The sequence below is a fragment of the Microtus oregoni genome, unplaced genomic scaffold, assembly GCF_018167655.1.
Source record: "Microtus oregoni isolate MIOR12 unplaced genomic scaffold, Mior012 000074F_ref0000038, whole genome shotgun sequence".
Lineage (NCBI taxonomy): Eukaryota > Metazoa > Chordata > Mammalia > Rodentia > Cricetidae > Microtus > Microtus oregoni.
Genome location: NW_024544004.1, coordinates 4,087,650 through 4,105,024, shown reverse-complemented (window position 1 = coordinate 4,105,024; position 17,375 = coordinate 4,087,650). Strand labels below are relative to the sequence as shown.

Below are 17,375 nucleotides of genomic sequence, written 5' to 3'. Positions count from 1 at the left end.
ACAGGCAGATGAGAAACCAATGCACATAAAATGAAAATACACCTTAAATAAATAAATAAAACGAGCATTTGCTTTAGTGGAAACAACCTTCTGGGTTACTTCATCAGCCAGTGCGCTAAGGACTACGATCAGTGGTTGGGTGGGTTGGAATTAGCTTGCATTGGTAACCAGGTTAGACTGGAACGGAAACAGTAACAGTGCGAAGTTTAACACCACTGAAATCACATCATAAAACTGCTCCCTTAGGAAGGATTACTGACAAATGGGAGGGGGGAGTACACACACCCAAGCTGTACAACCATTTGACTCACCCTTGAGTCACATCCAATACTTAAACTTCAACAATTAAATGTTGACCTCACACATAGATCTCTCACCAAGCACCCCTTGATTGAAAAGAAAAGGAATTTAGAAATCCTTATGATGTAGTCAAATCACCCCATTTTCCAAATGTGAATGTGGATAGCAAGGCCATGCCTTAAGCTTTATTTAGTGATGGATCATTTTAAGAATTCCAGATCTTACATACCTATAAACATACAGCTGAATATAGTTGACCTTTTTTTTCCTAAAATGCTCATCACCATATTGCCAAAGCTTTCTTTGCTATCATTAGGTTTTTGAGGTGGACTCTCTCTCCAGCCCAGGTTGGCCTTGAACTCTTGTTTTTTTTTGTTTTTTGTTTTTTTTTGTTTGTTTGTTTGTTTTTTTTTTCTTTTTTTTTTTTTCGAGACAGGGTTTCTCTGTGGTTTTGGAGCCTGTCCTGGAACTAGCTCTTGTAGACCAGGCTGGTCTCGAACTCACAGAGATCCGCCTGCCTCTGCCTCCCGAGTGCTGGGAATAAAGGCATGCACCACCACCACCCGGATGGCCTTGAACTCTTGCTTCATCACAAGGAGGAGACACGGCCTGCCCAATCCTTTTTTGTTTATTTGTTGTTTTGAGAAAGGATCTAACCAAGCTGGAAGGGATTTAGAAACCTTAAGACCCACCTGAGTGCTGAGATTAAAAGTCTGCCAATGTGCCTGGCTTCAGTTTTCTTAGTTTTAATTAACAAAGTGCAAGTTAAAACATTAACAACTGATGTTTGACATTTCCCTCTTAAGCGCCTTCCACCGAGCTTTACACGTGTGCCCTTGTCCTTCATGCTCAACACTGAAACTAAGCAGAAGAGGGTTCTATTGTCTCTGGAAGGGCTAGAATTTCTTTGACCTCATGCTGAGCCCACTGTTCCTCCAGAAAGTCCATGAAGGATTAAGTGTTCCCCTGGGGATTACACGAGGGGACACATCCCCCAAATTCACCCCTTCTCAGTTGGGGGAGGCCTTTGCTCCGCTCACCAGGCTCTTCACTTTTCTCACCACCCAATTCACGGGGTGCTAGAATTCCCATTCGTCAGTCAGCCCTGAAAACGCCAGTCAGCCCTGAAAACGTTCAAGGTAACTAACTCTCAGGAAAGCCTGTGATCTTACACTCCCTTCCAGCCCCACCACCCAAGTAGTATCTTACCTATGAACGCTTTCCCAGTTGCCTCCCTTCCCGCCAGCCTCCCCTAAGAAAAGTGGCAAGTGAGCGCTGCTACTTTTGTTTCAGCTCAGTTCTGACCACCCAAGCACAACGACCTACCTACCAAGCCTATAGGTCACAGGTACACAGTAAAAGCCCTGTGCCAGGTGCACTCTTCCTTCCTTTCCTCTTCCGCCCCTCCGGGAAAGATGAGGCTCAAAAATGTTAAGCGAGAAACCCACAGAACAAAACCAATTAGAAAAGGCAGACTAAAAGCCAGACTTTGCTCCAAATACCCAGATTTAATTTTTTTTGTCTTTAAATTAGTAATCTTGTGCTCTCTGAGATATTTTAGGATTGAAGGAAAAAGTACCAAGTGAGCGCTCAGAAGTTCAGAAAGCAACAAAGTCGATGTTAAAAATCCGAACAGAAAGGGTGTTCCATTAATCGAGAAAGCAGAGAAAAAGCAAGGTCTGAGCAGCACACTGCATGTGGGATGATCTGGGAAGTGCACATGCTAGTTGGCAGCAGTCGTTTAAAGGCCCCATCATTCCCGCCCCCTGCGCCCAGGCTGGATTCTCTCAAAGAAAAGAAGCCCGCACTGCATCCCTACCCTCCAAATTCCAGTCCGCGATATATTCTCCCAGCCTTTTCTTGGAAGACCAGGCTCGAGTTTCTGAGCCTCGCGGATTAGAAGTGATGGTGGTGGCTATAATTCCCGCGCCCAAATCTCATCCTTCCCCCACCCCCAAGAATAATAATCGTTTCCTTTCTCTGTCCTCCGGGTCCCTTTTCGGAGGTTCGGTGTCCTACACAGTGGACTAAGAACCTTGCGTGCGCTAAGTGGCCCTGGTCCTCCTCCAGCCCTGGCTGCCCTCAAGGGGAAACCCCCACCCCACCCCCAAGAGGGAAATTCAGCAGCCTGCCAGCACAGGAAAAGGTGGCGTGGGCAGCAGTCCCGCGCCGAGCACACCCCCCGCCCAGGCCTGCCTCGCGGGTCGTGCCTCGAACTGGCCACAGCGCCTGGCACCCGCCCCCACCGGGGAGCCGCCGCGCCCCACAGCCTGAAAGGGATTTACCCTCCAGCGGGGCGTGGAGGGCAGCGAGCCCGCGTGGACCTACAATCCAGGCCCGGAAGGGCGGTGCGGCTGGCACACATCGCTGCAGCTCCCCCCCAGGCCCCGCAGTGCGGCCACCAGCGAGCTCGGCGAGGACCTAGCACTGAGCACAGCAGGGAGCGGAGCGGCGCGGCGCGGCCTCCACCGATGCAGGAGGGCCAGCAGCGGCGTGCTCAGCGCTGCAGCCGGGGGAGACGCAGGCGCCGCGCGGTCGCCCGCATTGTTCAGTAAGCGGCGCGCGCCCCAGAGCCTGGCCCTGGCCTCAGCACCGCAGGCGCGGAGGGGACGACCTCACGGCCGCCACCGCCGCTGCCGCTGCCGCCACCGAGGCGCCGGTGCAGGTGGCGAGCGGCGCCCTCACCTTTGGCGCCGAGCGTGAAGTCGAGCGTGCTGTGCCTTGCTGCTGCCATAGTGCGGCGAGGCCCTGTGCCATGCCTGGGGAGGCGACCGCGGGAGACTGAGGGACCACGCTGCGTGTCAGGCTGCGGGCCGGTGGGGAGTGTGCTGCGCCAGGGGAGGCCAGGAGTAGGAGGTGGGCGGGGCGGCGGGGAGCGACCTGGGGCGCAGGGGCGGGGCCGACCCGCCTCCTAGAGGAGGAAGCTAAGGAGGGACGCCTCCAGCCCCGAACTTGGAGAGCTGGGTGTGAGGCCTCGCTAATGTTGGAAATGCGGTTGCCGGCTCCCTGGCGTGCGTCACCAATGGCCGCGCCCTGCGCTAAAGCTCTGACCAGGCTCTCCCGCCATTCGCCATCCGTTAGGAGGTCACCTCAGGTTTAAACGGCTCAGCGCGACTTCCGGGGGGCCTCCCTATACACTTCCCTATATGCCTACCCCTCCTCCCCAAGCCAAGGCCCCAGTTACTTCCTGACCATGTGAAAAAAAAAATTAAATAAAATGCTAGGATCTACCCCTGTAGTCTCTAAAAGCCTGCCTTTTCTTAAAATGCACGTGGAACCCAATGGGATTATTAATTATATTTCTATTGGTAAGGGGCAAGTATTTGAGAACAGAATAGAATGTTCAGGGACATTCAAGTGACATTTTCATGCAAAATTGGAAAACAAAAGAGTCAAGGACTAAGGCTGAGCTGAGAAGTTGTGGACTTTAGAGTTTCTCCCACAGGACTTCCCCCTCCACGGTGCCTCTGTTCTCAATGGCCCTCCAGCCTCGGCCTCATTTTCGATCATTAGTATTCACCAAAAAGGAACAAAAGAAAACTAAAGTGCCAGTGGACTAAAACCATCCTTTATTGCAGGAGCAAAATCCCTGGGCAAAAGACTCCATCATTGTATGGGGTTCCTCTCCTGATTAGTGAATTCTCCAACTCCTCCGCAACAGCACAAAAAAAAAAAATACATAGTAAGTTTAGTTTTCCCTTAGGCAGTTTAGAGGTGTGTTTCCTTTTGGTTTGGTTGGTTGATTTAATGGTTGTTTGTTTGTTTGTTTTAATGAGCCCTTCACTATCCTGCAAGAACCTAGCGCTGACTACTTCATAAACAGTTATTCTGCCTTTTTTCTAATTGGTTTTGTTCTGTGGGTGGCGATTTGGGTTTCTCTCTTACCGTTTTTGAGCCTCATCTTTCCCGGAGGGGCGGAAGAGGAAAGGAAGGAAGAGTGCACCTGGCACAGGGCTTTTACTGTGTACCTGTGACCTATAGGCTTGGTAGGTAGGTCGTTGTGCTTGGGTGGTCAGAACTGAGCTGAAACAAAAGTAGCAGCGCTCACTTGCCACTTTTCTTAGGAGAGGGCTGGTGGGAAGGGAGGCGACTGGGAAATCGTCCATAGCTAAGATGCTACTTGGGGTGGTACCCTTTTCGGTGTGCTCCTATTTTGTTCCTATCAATAGCCACCTGTTTGTTGCCTCCTTCTCTGGAAACCAGGTCCTCAGTTTTGTGACTTCTTCTGCTCTCTGGTTCTTCGGCCTCCCTTTCTTCTGGAGTCAAGTCACTGGAACACAGTTGTCCTGTGTGTGACGAGGACAGCAGAAGTTCATGTGCGGGCCACACCCTTCATAACCTGCTCAGCACGGGGGTAAGTCACCTGCCTGCACTTAGCTTCACTATTCGCCAGCCCCTGCTTGGATGTCTACAGAATTTTTGAACAGAATGGTTGAGGTCGAGTGAAAAGGATGTAGCTGGTCCTGCTCAGCAGATTGTGGAGGGCCGTGCAGATGGCCATGGGCTGCCGACTGAAACAGTCCTCCCCCAGAAACTGTATTTCACCTTGCAAAATGTGAACTAAACAGAGATGAGGAACTTTAAGGTGCTTTGCCATTAATGATGGCAAAAGAGAGCCATGAAGAAAAGTGGAGTTTAACAAAAATGCCTCGGGAAGAAAATAAAATATCAGCAATAAATGGGTCTTGATATAGGATCAACGTTGTTGAGAAGATGTTGGCAGTTTACTACAAAGGTCTTCCAAAATCTACACAATCCTAGCAAGACTACAATTTTTTTTTTGGTTTGGTTTTTCGAGACAGGATTTCTGTGAAGCTTTTGGAACCTGTCCTTGAACTAGCTCTTATAGACCAGGCTGTCCTCGAACTCACAGAGATCTGCCGGCCTCTGCCTCCCGAGTGCTGGGATTAAAGGCGTGCACCACCATCACCTGGCCATTCCTAGCAAGACTATTAAAGATAGGACATGGGAGCCAGGTAAGTAGTGGTAGCACATGCCTTTAATCTCAGCACTCGGGAGGAAGAGGCAGGTAGATCTTTGTGAGTTTGAGGCCAGCCTGGTCTACAGAGTGAGTTCCAGGACAGCTAGGACTACACAGAGAAACCCTGTCTTGGAAACACAAAACAAACAAATAAACAAAAACAAAAGTAAACAGAAACCAAAGGCCTCTATAAACGTCTCCAACCTATTTGGATTTTGGATTTGGAGCATGTTCTCCTTGCCTGAATTTTTGCAATCTAGGTCCCTAACTTCGAGGGCTGTTTCAAAACTAAGCATTTAGGCTGTGATTAGCAACTGTATTATAGTTGACCAGTTAAATGTAATTGGTTAGCTGTTATGACATCAAAGAGCTCTGCCACTCATCTTGCAACAAAAGTGCGAGGAATTCTCTAAAGTTACATTTTAGTCTTTGTGGTGGTTTGAATGAGAATGACCTCCACAGGATCATATGTTTAAATACTTGGTCTCCAGTCGGCAGAACAGTTTGGGAAGAATTAGGAGCTTGTGTCCTTGTGGGAGGAGACAGGTCACTGTGGGTGGGCTTTGAGGTTTCAAATGATGGCTCTGTCTCATGCTTGTGAATCAAGATGTGAGCCCTGAGCTACTTCTGCCGGCCTGCCTGCTGCCATTCTCCCAGCCAAGCTGGTCAGAGACTCACCCTCTGAAACCGTAAGCCCCAATGAACAGTTTCTACCTTGGTCATGGTGTCTTCGCACAGCAACAGAAAAGTAACAAACACAAATACGAAATGCCCCCCCCCACACACACATAAGTTGAAGGCCTGGTCCTCGGGTGGTGACACTCTTTGTCACCAAACATAGTAGAAACTTTAGGAGGCCTACATAGCTAGCTGAAGGAAGTAGATCACTATGGGTGTGTCTTTGGGGGATATCTTTTGCCTGACCTCTTGCTGATTTTCTCTGGTCCCTAGATACCATGAGGAAAGCAATTTTGCTCCTAAAGCCCTTCTATCATGATGTTCATCTGCCTGATGGCCCCAAAACAATGGAGCAAGCTAACCATGATGGAGACCATAAGCCAAAAGAATCCTTTTACTCTCTTGAGTTGTTTATGTTAAGTACTGTGTCACAGCAATGAGAAATAACCCATTAACCATAGCCTAAGCTTTGAAACAGCTTCCTGGTTGACAATGTTTTCCACTGGCAAAATGTGGATAGTCTGAATTATTCATGCACACCAGGTTGGCCTTTTCTGCTCTTGACCAAAATGGAGGAATGAAAAAGAAAAAAAAATGCCTTACTGTCCAGGACCTGGTCATGTGCTCACAGACAGATGTGTGCTATGAGAAACAACTCCCCAAACACTAAAATCCAGTAAAGCACTCTGCAAACAGCCAGGACAAGACACAAACAAAGCTACTCCATAATCATGTCTCCCCAGGGACAAAATGTGGACATTGTTCAAAGAACAAATACGACCAGACATCCCCCAATCTTGCTAATAGTGGTGCCTCCAGCTTCTCTACCAACCCCACGTTTATCCTGGCTCTTGTTTGCCCCCACTTTCCAGAGATATTTGCTAAATTCTCAGCCAGAGAACATCACCCTGGCAGCATCCAACCCTGACTCCCTGAAATGCTCCCCAAACCACCTGATGCAAATCCCCTGAGTCAGCCTCTCACTTTCTCACTGGCTCAGATGTCCCAAGGTCCCCAAGTTGTATGTTCTTCTAAAAGCATGGTGTAAACAGCTTGTTGAACTCCAGAGATATTCCTGAGAGAATGCTGCCGGAGAGTAGTGAGAATGTAGACAGTAGGATGACATTGTAGCTTAAAAGAAAGAAAAAAGGGGAAAAGAAGGAAGGGAGGGAGGGAGGGAGAAAAGAAGGAAGAAAAGAAAGATAAGAAACCTGTTTAGCAAAATGCTATTTAATGTCAGCCCTTAGTTCCACCAGAAAGTCACTTCCGCAATGGGCATGCTTGCTCATCAGCCTTTGAACCATGTTGGATATCAGCAGCAGAGTTTTCGTATAGTCCGAGGAAGCCATGCACTTTGCACGGTTAGCAACAGAAACTACTTGGAAGAAGAATGTCCACGATGGTGATGGTGGTGATAGCCACAGTGGGGAAAGGCTAAGGTGCTTAACTGGAAATACCCCTAAGCTGTAAGAGCCACTGGAAAGTCATCCATCCTACTGTTGTCCTAACCGGGCCTCAGGAAGGTGTGGGAGGGTGGGAATGGGAGTAAGTGGCAGCCCTAAGATGGTATGGGAAGTCCATCTGTCTGTGTGTTGCCGGGAAGAACAATCAGCCTCCTTCCGACACTAAGAAGCTGCCTGACTACCAAGGGCAGTAATTTGCCATTTACTGCTTATATTTCTGCTTTTAAACCATTTTGCATGGGACCCCTTGATACACACACACACACACACACACAAACACACACACATATGCCTCTCCTCCTGTGTACAACTGAGGTGAAATCACTTCCTTTCTTCAAAATTTGGCATTCACTATTAGGCTTAGAATGGCTATAAAAATCTGGATCACTCCCTCACCATTTTTCCAGATGAATATGGGACTCGCCCAGCTATTTAAACACAACAGTATTTAAAATGCTGATTGAAACCCATGGAAGTAAAAGAGAGGATTGGATCTTTGACACAGTGATTCACAATTTCAGCTGCACACAGGAACCACCGTGGGACTTTAAACACATAGCTGCTCCCTAGTACTTCATGGAATTAGTCTTAGGCATAGCCATTGCATTGGAATTATTTAAATATAAAGAAACAAAAGCCAAGGGAGTCCCATATAGAGTCAAGAGTACCACTGCCAAAACCTAAAGCAGTTTGTCATAATAGCTGTCACCCCAGTTCCCACTCACACAGATAGCCAGAATAAACACATGTGAAAAGACAGAAAGTAAGGAGTGTGGGGATGCAGGGAAACTCTTGTGGGTGTTTACTGTTGGGGATGTAACAAGATGCATCCATCCTCTGTGGAGAAGAGTTTGGCTTAGTGCTGTTGCTGAGTAGTAGATTGCTAGCTTAGCACTCAAAAGAGGAGGAGAGGGATGATGAGATAATTATCATATGATCCAATACTCCGCTCTTGGGATATTTACACAAAATAGTTGAAACTAGGTGTTCGTGAGAATGAATGTTTATGGAAGAATTATTCACGATGTCCCAACAGTGGAAACAACTCAAATGTCCATCCATAGACGGAAAAACATTATATATTTATACAATGAGACTTTTACTATTTGATTGGAAAATAGGGAGTGGGGGTGTCCTGATATGAAGAAGAAACCAAAGCATCATGTTAAGTGAAAAAGCCACAGAAGATAATCTATTTAGGTGAAATATTTACAATAGGTAAGGCCATGGAGACAAGGGGGAGGGGATGTAAAATGGGTAAGTCTTTGCTATGTTATAGGTACAGATTTCCTTTTAGGCTGATGTCTTGAAACTAAATGGGGCCAGCAAAACAGCTCAGTAAGGAAAGAGTAAGGGTGCCTGCTGCCAAGACTGGCAACCCAGGACCCAAATGTTAGAAGGAGAGAAGTGACTCCCATAAGTTGTCCTCTGACCCCCACATCCATGCAATGGCATGGGTAGAAGCCCAGGTTGTTTTTTTTAAAGGTTTTTATTTATTATGTATACAGTGTTCTGTCTGCATATATGCCTACTCGTCAGAGAGAGCACCAGATCTCATTACATATGGTTGTGAGCCAAGATGCGGTTGCTGGGAATTGAACTCAGGACCTCAGGAAGAGCAGTCAGTGCTTTTAACCTCTGAGCCATCTCTCCAGCCCCCCCCAGATTGTTTGAACACACACAATACAATAAATACACACATTTACACACACCATATACATGCATATTGCAAAGAATAAATAAAAATATGTAAATTATAAAATCTTTTTTTAAAATATTTATTTATTATGTATACAATGTTCTGTCTGTGTGTATGTCTGCAGGCCAGAAGAGGGCACCAGACATCATTACAGATGGTTGTAAGCCACCATATGGTTGCTGGGAATTGAACTCAGGACCTTTGGAAGAGCAGCAATGCTCTTAACCACTGAGCCATCTCTCCAGCCCCCAAATTTTAAAATCTTAATAGAGCTGGGAATAATGGAGTAAGCCTTTTTTAAATTGAAGATAGTTTTTTATACAATATATTCTGATTATAGTTTCTTTTCCCCCAAAACTCCTCACATCCCCTCATCCTCCCCACCGCCCTACCTACCCAAATCCATGCCCCATTTTGCTCTCATTACAAAATGAATAAGCATCTAAAATAATAATAATGATAATAAGAAATTAAGATGAAATAAAAGCAAACAAACCTGAATAGGACAAAATGAACAAAAAAAAAGTCAAAAAAACAACACAAGAAACACATGTGGAGGCAGAGACACACACATTTGCACATACAGAAATCCCATAAAAACACAAAACTGGAAACCATAATATATAAACAAAACACGTATAAGGTTTCAAAAATGCCCAGATAAAGCATTATTAAAAAAAAATAGTAGCCGGGCGATGGTGGTGCATGCCTTTAATCCCAGCACTCTGGGAGGCAGAGGCAGGCGGATCTCTGTGAGTTCAAGACCAGCCTGTTCTACAGAGCTAGTTCCAGGACAGGCTCCAAAGCCACAGAGAAACCCTGTCTCGAAAAACCAAAAAAAAAAAAACAAACAAACAAAAAAAAAAAATAGCAATGGCAAAATGCCCGACTCCACAAGTACCATTGAGTTGATTTTGTCTTGGCCATCTACTGCTGGGCATGGCGCTGCCCTTAAGTGTAACCATACTTGTTTGTATACCAGTGACAGTCCCTTAGAGAATACTAACTTTTCCTTTGCAAGTGGTTATCAATTGGAGAGAGCTTCTAGGTTAGGGATGGACCCATTTCTCCTGTCAGCCCTGGGACCCGTACAGGTCTCAGGCTGGAGCACAAGCATTTAACCTCAGTACTCAGGAGTAGAAACAAGCAGATCTCTATGAGTTGAAGGCCAACCTGGTCTTCTTATCAATTTCTAGGCTAGTCAGAGCTACACAATCAGATCTTGTCTCAAAATTTTTGATTACGATACCTAAATAGAGCTGGGTATGGTGGTGCATGCCTTTAGCCCCAGCACTCAGGAGGCAGAGACGGGTTGATCTCTGAGCTTGAGGCCCTACAAAGTGAGTTTCATGGCAACCATGGCTACACAGAGAAACTCTGCTTCAAAAAAGAAACAATCCAAAACCTAAATAGACGTGACAGTTACACAGTATTGCAAAGCACACTAATCCTTCAGGAGACTGAGCTCCCATAGGCTAATTTTCTCTTTGAGGAGCCTGACCCCTCCCACACTGTTAGACAGTGGCCCACAACAGGGGTTTGGGCAGGGGAAAAACACATTCGACTGGCTGCACCATGTAGAAATTTTAATCAATGAGCTTCTCCACCTGAAGCAAATTTTAAGAAGAGCAAATGACTGAGAGGTTGACTAACAACAACACGAGGACCGTAGGGTAGTCTGTCTAACACTTGCGCGCCTTTACAGGCGCACATGCGAAATTCCAGGGGCTAAGGATTTAAAAGCCCAATGGCAAAGTACATCCTCTGTGAGCATGAGGCCCCTGGGCTGAATTCCCATCACCAAGAAAAGAGAAGCTAAATTATTTCATCTTTATAATAACTCTAACAGATTGGGATTATTATCCTCGTTTTGCGAGTGGGTTAACGGGTAGAGAAAGTTCCCCTTTCCGCTAAAGTGCTAAGAGCCAGGATACAAAGCCAGACAGAAGGCTGCAAGCTAGGGCTGTGAGCCTCCTAACTCTTCTAGTTCTGATTGCTTGGCCTCAGTTGTTCTAAACAGCCTCCCTTTTTAGTTCCCGAGCCACCCCTGCTCCTCTCCCCCGTGGGTTAGAGTCTGTCTCCCGGGCACCATTAGGCACCTGCTGTCACTCAGGATGTGTATGTTCGGAAGAGATGCCCATCTAGCTCTTCTCTGGGGTTCAACCCCATGTCTGGGATGAAATTCCAACCTTACCTATTACTAGCTGAGTAACAGGGACAGTTCATCACCTTACCTATTACTAGCTGAGTAACAGGGAGAGTTCATCAGTACCTTGGTGCTTTCTTCCCCCCTCTCTAAAATGGAGCTAATAAAAGTACTTTGGGTCATAAGGTTGATATAAGAATTAAATTATGCACTTAGGAAGCAGAGGCTGGAGAATCTCTGAATTTGATGCTACTCTGGCCTACAGAGCGAGTTCCAGGACAGCCAGGGCTACATGGAGAAACCCGGTCATAAAATAGAATTTTTCAAAAAAAAAAAAAGGAATTAAATTTATAAATGTATGGCAGGCACTGAGGGCAATATCTGACACATGGACGTGTATCTGATAAATGGAGGACATTAAGGAGGACATCAGTGTTACTAAGGTGACATATTCCTTCACGACTCCATACATTTAACCCTGTGTTCAGAGGACTTGGCCTGGTACATGGCAGGGCCTCAATATCTGTGACTCTTGAAATGAACTGAGCATGCTCCTCTCTCAAAGGACCAAATTTTCTGTGGCAAGAACAGTGAGGGAGATAAGAATCTCAAGTAATCCATGTTCCCAGCAGGAGGAGGTTTATGCACATGTTCCATTTGTATCCTTGATCCTCAAGATTTCTGGGCAGGCCAGAGCCCATTCAGAAAGTCACTAAGGTTTCCTTTTCACTACTTCAAGATCAGTGGTTCTCAACCTTCCCAATGCTGCGACCCCTTAATACAGTTCCTCACGTTGTGGGAACTCCCAGCCATAAAGTTATTTTTGTTGCTACTTTATAACCGTAATTTTGCTACTGTTAGGAATCGCAATGCAAATATCTGATATGCAGGATGGTCTTAGGCGACCCCAGTGCAGAGGTCATTATTGGACCCCAGAGGGTCATGGCCCACAGGTTGAAAACCTCTATTCTAAATTATTTTTTATTAAATAGAAGTTCATGAGACATTTTAAGGCAGCGATAATCTTCATTTGTGTTACCAGTGTCTTGTGCAGAATTCAAATACAAACCACAAAAGGGTGAGGAGTTGGTTCATGCTATTAACTTGTGGCCGTTGCCCAGGCCTGTGACCCCACTGTCCCTAAGGTATGTCTATCTGCCCTCGAAAGGTTCCTGCAGCATGAGAATGCCTGGAGAGCACCTTTCAGCTCTGAGGTAGGGCATCAAGTCAGAGAAAAACTAAAGCAACTTTTCTGAAGAGAATCTCTACTTGAGACTCTACTAAGTCATTTTTTCTTCACATGAAATGACCTCCAAGTTACTGGGCTTCCTCCTTTCTCCTTACTTGAAGCAAAAAAAAATGGTACAGAGAGGGCAGAGGTTTGCTTGTTGGGCTACAGTACTATCATGACATACATGTGAAATAGTTCTCCACAAGTCCCTAGGTTGGAACACGGTTTCCAGTTGTTTGGGGAGATTGTGGGAGCTTAAGGAGGCAGTGTCTAGCTGGAGGAAGTGGGTTGCTGGCAGGGTGTGTCTTATAGGTTATAGCTACAGGGTATTGTCACTTCCGGTTAGAACAATCTCTGCTTCCTGATCTTGTGAGATGCTACGGAGGAGGCAGCGAACAGCCCCACCCCCAGCCCCAGCAGTCATGCCTTCCCAGCCAGGGAAGCCTGGATCCCCTGAACAATATGCCAAAATAAATAAACAGCAATGAGAAAACTAACTAGATTACCTAAACACTTATGCCCAAGTAATGATGCAATAAAAAAATGTAACAAAACAAATCAAGTGGAGAGTGTGATGGGCTAAAACTGAGCCTGCTGGCTTCTCATCTGAGGACGGCGTTTGATGCAGCTGTGCTTGAAGAGAAACCAAACTGCTTCGGCTCTAGCAAAAGAAAAAAGACATTGTGGTTGGGATCAACACCATTCATTGGCCCTCTAGGGTCCAAATCCTGCTTCTTTCCCTGATTTTGGCGAGTGGCCTTGCCTTTCTAAACCTAGGACTCCTCACCTGAAAAGAAAAGATAATGGTACTTCTTCACCTCCCGGTTTCGAGGACTAAGTAAATAAATGAACCAGGAGCACCCAGAACAGTGCCCAGGACAAAGAAATCCTAGGAAGGAGAGCTGATGTTATTAATAAGCAGAGGCTGATGCTTGACCGCTCGTTTCCTTTGCCACCATCCAGAAGATGAATTCCTGGCAGCTTACAGAGTAACTCGCATTTCATTTATCTTTTCCCTCCAGCAGAGCGGAGGGATTTAGGAGGGATTTTCTAAAGCCCATGGAGGCTCTCCTTATCTTCACTTGTCTTTGACACAATTCAATAGGCAAGCACAGTCCCAAGAGGTGACTGATATGTGATTCGCTGTGAGGCACCATTTTGCAGGGTGGCAGCACCCTGCCTTTTCCCCTGGTGTGGTCTCTCACATCCAGTGGCAAAACTCCACATGCAAACTTTTAAAGGCTCAACTCTAGTGCTATCCCCAACATAGATAAAGCCGAATGTTCGCCCCCTCAGTCACCCCTGGGGTTCAGCATGCCAATGAAGAACATTCACCATGGATTGGACGCTAATCCCCCAAGAACTTGAGCTGCTTCTTGCCAACACACTTCTATGGCGAGACTACAGACCTAAAAGTGTGAGAGACGAAACTAAAGTCAGCAGGGCTTTAGTTAATTAAAGGATCAAGAACTAAAACCTTAGCGACCCAAATTTCTAGACCAGGGCTCTTCATTAAAACTAACCCCCACTCCACCCTACCCCACCCCCCAGGGTTTCACTATGTAGCCTTGGCTGTCCTGGAACTCACGCTGTAGACCAGCCTGGCCTTGAACTCACAGAGATTCACTGGCATCTGCCTCCTGAGTGCTGGGATTAAATTTGTGCCCCACCACCATCCAGCTTAAACTAAACTTAGATCACATTGTTTTTTATGCCTTAACTTCCATCACTGAAAGACTAGAATGAGCCACAAAATTTATACAGTTCTGATCCTCTGAACCCAGCAAGGAATATTCCATACATAGATATGAGGGCTAAGTATTATAACTCAGTGGTACAGTACTGGCCTAGTTTGTGCAATAGCCTGAATTCAATCATCACTACTGAATGAATGAATGAATGAATGAACAAGTAAATAAATAAGTAAACAAACAAACAAACAAATGCCACTGAGACTGAGTGACTAGTTCAATGCACCATACCATTCTGCAGAAGAACTCTCTGGAGCAGAGAGAGCACGTGGGTCAGTACTGACTCAGTCAGTTAGCATTTATAGTCTGCCCTGTGACTGCTCAGACCCAGAAATGAAGGCAGGAAAAAAAGTGCTGAATGATTCATTTAATATTAAATATTCTTCTTCCTGTTCTTGGATCCCATGCAGCTCCTTCAAAGCAAGGGAATTTATGCATGTTGACACAACTTTGTTTTAAAATCTTTCACTCCAGTTTCAATGTCTTCCTTTTGGCACAATCACTCGAATGACTCTCCTCCGTCAGTCCCTTGAGGGCCCGTCTAAAATCCGGATGTAGCCATCACTGCTAGCATTCACTCTGCAAAAGACAAGTCACTCTCCTCTGAGCCCCAAGTCTCTTCTCACTATATGGCCTATTGCCGGAGCTGTTACCATGTTAAACGTATGCGTGCTGTGCTTTAAGGCTATGCTATCATTAATATTTAAAATGTATTCATAATACCTAGCACTTAGTCCTTTAAGCGCTAAAAGTCTCATTTTTCAAGCCCTTTAATAATGTATTCTTTTCTCACTTTTGTCTGAAAATAGAGTTTGTTTCAAAGAATAACTGTTGACATTAGCACTCGACAAGAAAAATACATGATATTGCTTTGAGCTCGCTTTGTAGAGAGGTGTGGTGGTGTATGCTTTGAATCCCAGTATGTGGGAGGCTGAAACAAGAGGACCTCTGGGAGTTCCAGGTCAGCCTGGTCTACATAGAGAGTTCCAGGCCACTCAGAGATTCATAGTGAGATCTTGTTTCAGATAAATAAATTAATTAAACTTGATCCCGTAAAAAAAAATCTAGGTGGGGCTGGAGAAATGGCCTAGTGGTTAAGAGCACATGCTACTTTTGCAGAGAACCTGGGTTCAGTTCCTAGCACCCAGATCACTGCTCAAAATGATATGTTATTCCAGTTCTACGGGACCCGATACTCTCTTCTGCCCTTTCTGAGCAGCAGACACACAAACGGTACACATACATACACGCAAGCACTCACGTATATCATATATAACATAAATAAATCCACTTTTAAAATCTAGATTGGATGCACATTAATTCTCTGTAACAAATTAAAATTAATATGAATGTGACGGCACATGCCTTTAGTACCAGCTACTTGGGAGGCCAACGCAGTTAACTTCCCTGAGTCTGGGACTGAGGCCAACCTGGGCAGCACAGAGAGATCCAGTCTCAAAAAAAATAACTTTAATAATTATAACAATAATTTAGAAACTTCGGGTTGTCATGCTTAAACTAAAAGAAATGCTCCTTTAACGCAAAATACCTATGGTTTGGGGGGGGGGAGTCTCAAAACCTCAGCTATAATAAAGCAGCAATGTGACCAAATAGACATTGTGTACTTTCTGCTGGGATCATTAAAAACGAGCCACCCAGCTTCCTTTCTGTGCTCTTCTTGTCAAAAATGCACAGCCAGGCTGTGGAGATGACCCAGCAGATAAAGGTGCACGCTGCCAAGCCTGCCAATCTGAGTTGGAGCCCCAGGCCCCACAAGGTGGAAGAAGAGCTCTGACTGCCTGTAAGGTATGCTCAACTCTCCACACAGACTTTGGCACTTGCAGGCAATAAATAAGAAAATGTCAAATAACTTTTTAAATATACAACTTGATTCGAGGCATAATGTAACATCAGAAAAAAATGCAGATAAGTTATTGTCCATAAAAGGAATGGCCTTTACTCTTACAACATAAGTCAAGGTCAAGAAATTCAAAGAAAGGCTAAGGAACCATTTCCAGATGAAGAGATGAAAGAGCGATCCCAGCTCAATCGCAGCCTGTGGTTCAGAATTGCATCTTAGATCTAGAAAGCAAAAGAGCCATGAAAGTTATTATCAGGACATCTGAGCAAAGCAGAGCAAGGACTGTGGATTAGACAATTTGTGTCAGTGTTAAGTTCCCTGGCTTTGATCAGTACCCTCTGATTAGAGAGAAAAAAAATCCTTGTTTAGAAATCACACACCGAACCATTTCGGCAAAGGGACATAATGTCACTAATTTACTCTACACAAATCAAAGGTTATGTTGTCAAGTGTCACAGCGCACATCTGTAATCCCAGCACTTGGGAAACGGAGACAGCATCAGGAGTTCAGGGCCAACCTTGGCTATATGTTGAGTTCCAGGTCAGCCTTGACTGCATGAGACTGTCTCAAAAACAAAGTGAAGGTGGAGGCAGAACTATGGCTTAGCTTTGGAGAAGACTGGCTTCTCTAGAAGAGCAGCCAGTTTCACTTTCCAGAACCTACATGGTGGTTCATGACCTCAGCTCAGGGGATCCAGAGCTTTGTGGCCTCCATGGGTATCCATACACAGGTGACACATACACACAAAGACAGATACACCTAAATAAAAAAAAATCAAACAAAAACCAGTGAATATACACAATATAAGATATTACAACTGGGCATGGTGGTATGTGCCTTTAATCTCAGCCAGCACTAAGGAGGTAGAGGTAGTTAGGTCTCTGAGTTCAAGGCCAGCCTGGACTATATAATGAGTTCTAGGACAATGAAAGCTACACAGTGAGACCTTGTCTTTAAAAAAAGAATATCACAAAAGACTAATGCTCCTAAAGTGTATATAACAAAGCAGTTTCTAAGCTATGAAGACATGCTGAAATCTCTGTGCACAAGCAAACTAGACTTAGGGAGAGCATTTTTTTCTTAAGTACAACACTGGGGAAAAAGAACAGGAAAATTAAGATGCTATCAGAGCCTGTTCATTGATTTCATTGAAGAACTCAGCACCTCCTTCCTCAGGCAGTTCACCTCAGCTTACTCACGTCTTTTAAATGGACACTGCCACAGGCATGGCCTCGATACTTGCCCCAATTCTAGAATCTGGGCC

The 17,375-nt window shown here is 45.5% G+C and overlaps 1 protein-coding gene across 1 annotated transcript in view; it reads right to left on the bottom strand.

Annotated features, from left to right (window-relative positions):
• The window catches only part of LOC121441330 (spermine synthase), a 61,916-nt gene extending 58,835 nt beyond the window's left edge, over positions 1–3,081 (bottom strand). Inside the window, exon 1 of the mRNA XM_041642461.1 lies at positions 2,986–3,081. Coding sequence (XP_041498395.1) covers positions 2,986–3,034 — 49 coding nt within the window. The 5' untranslated portion in view covers positions 3,035–3,081. The remainder of the gene's footprint in view (positions 1–2,985) is intronic.
• Positions 3,082–17,375: the final 14,294 nt, after the last annotated feature.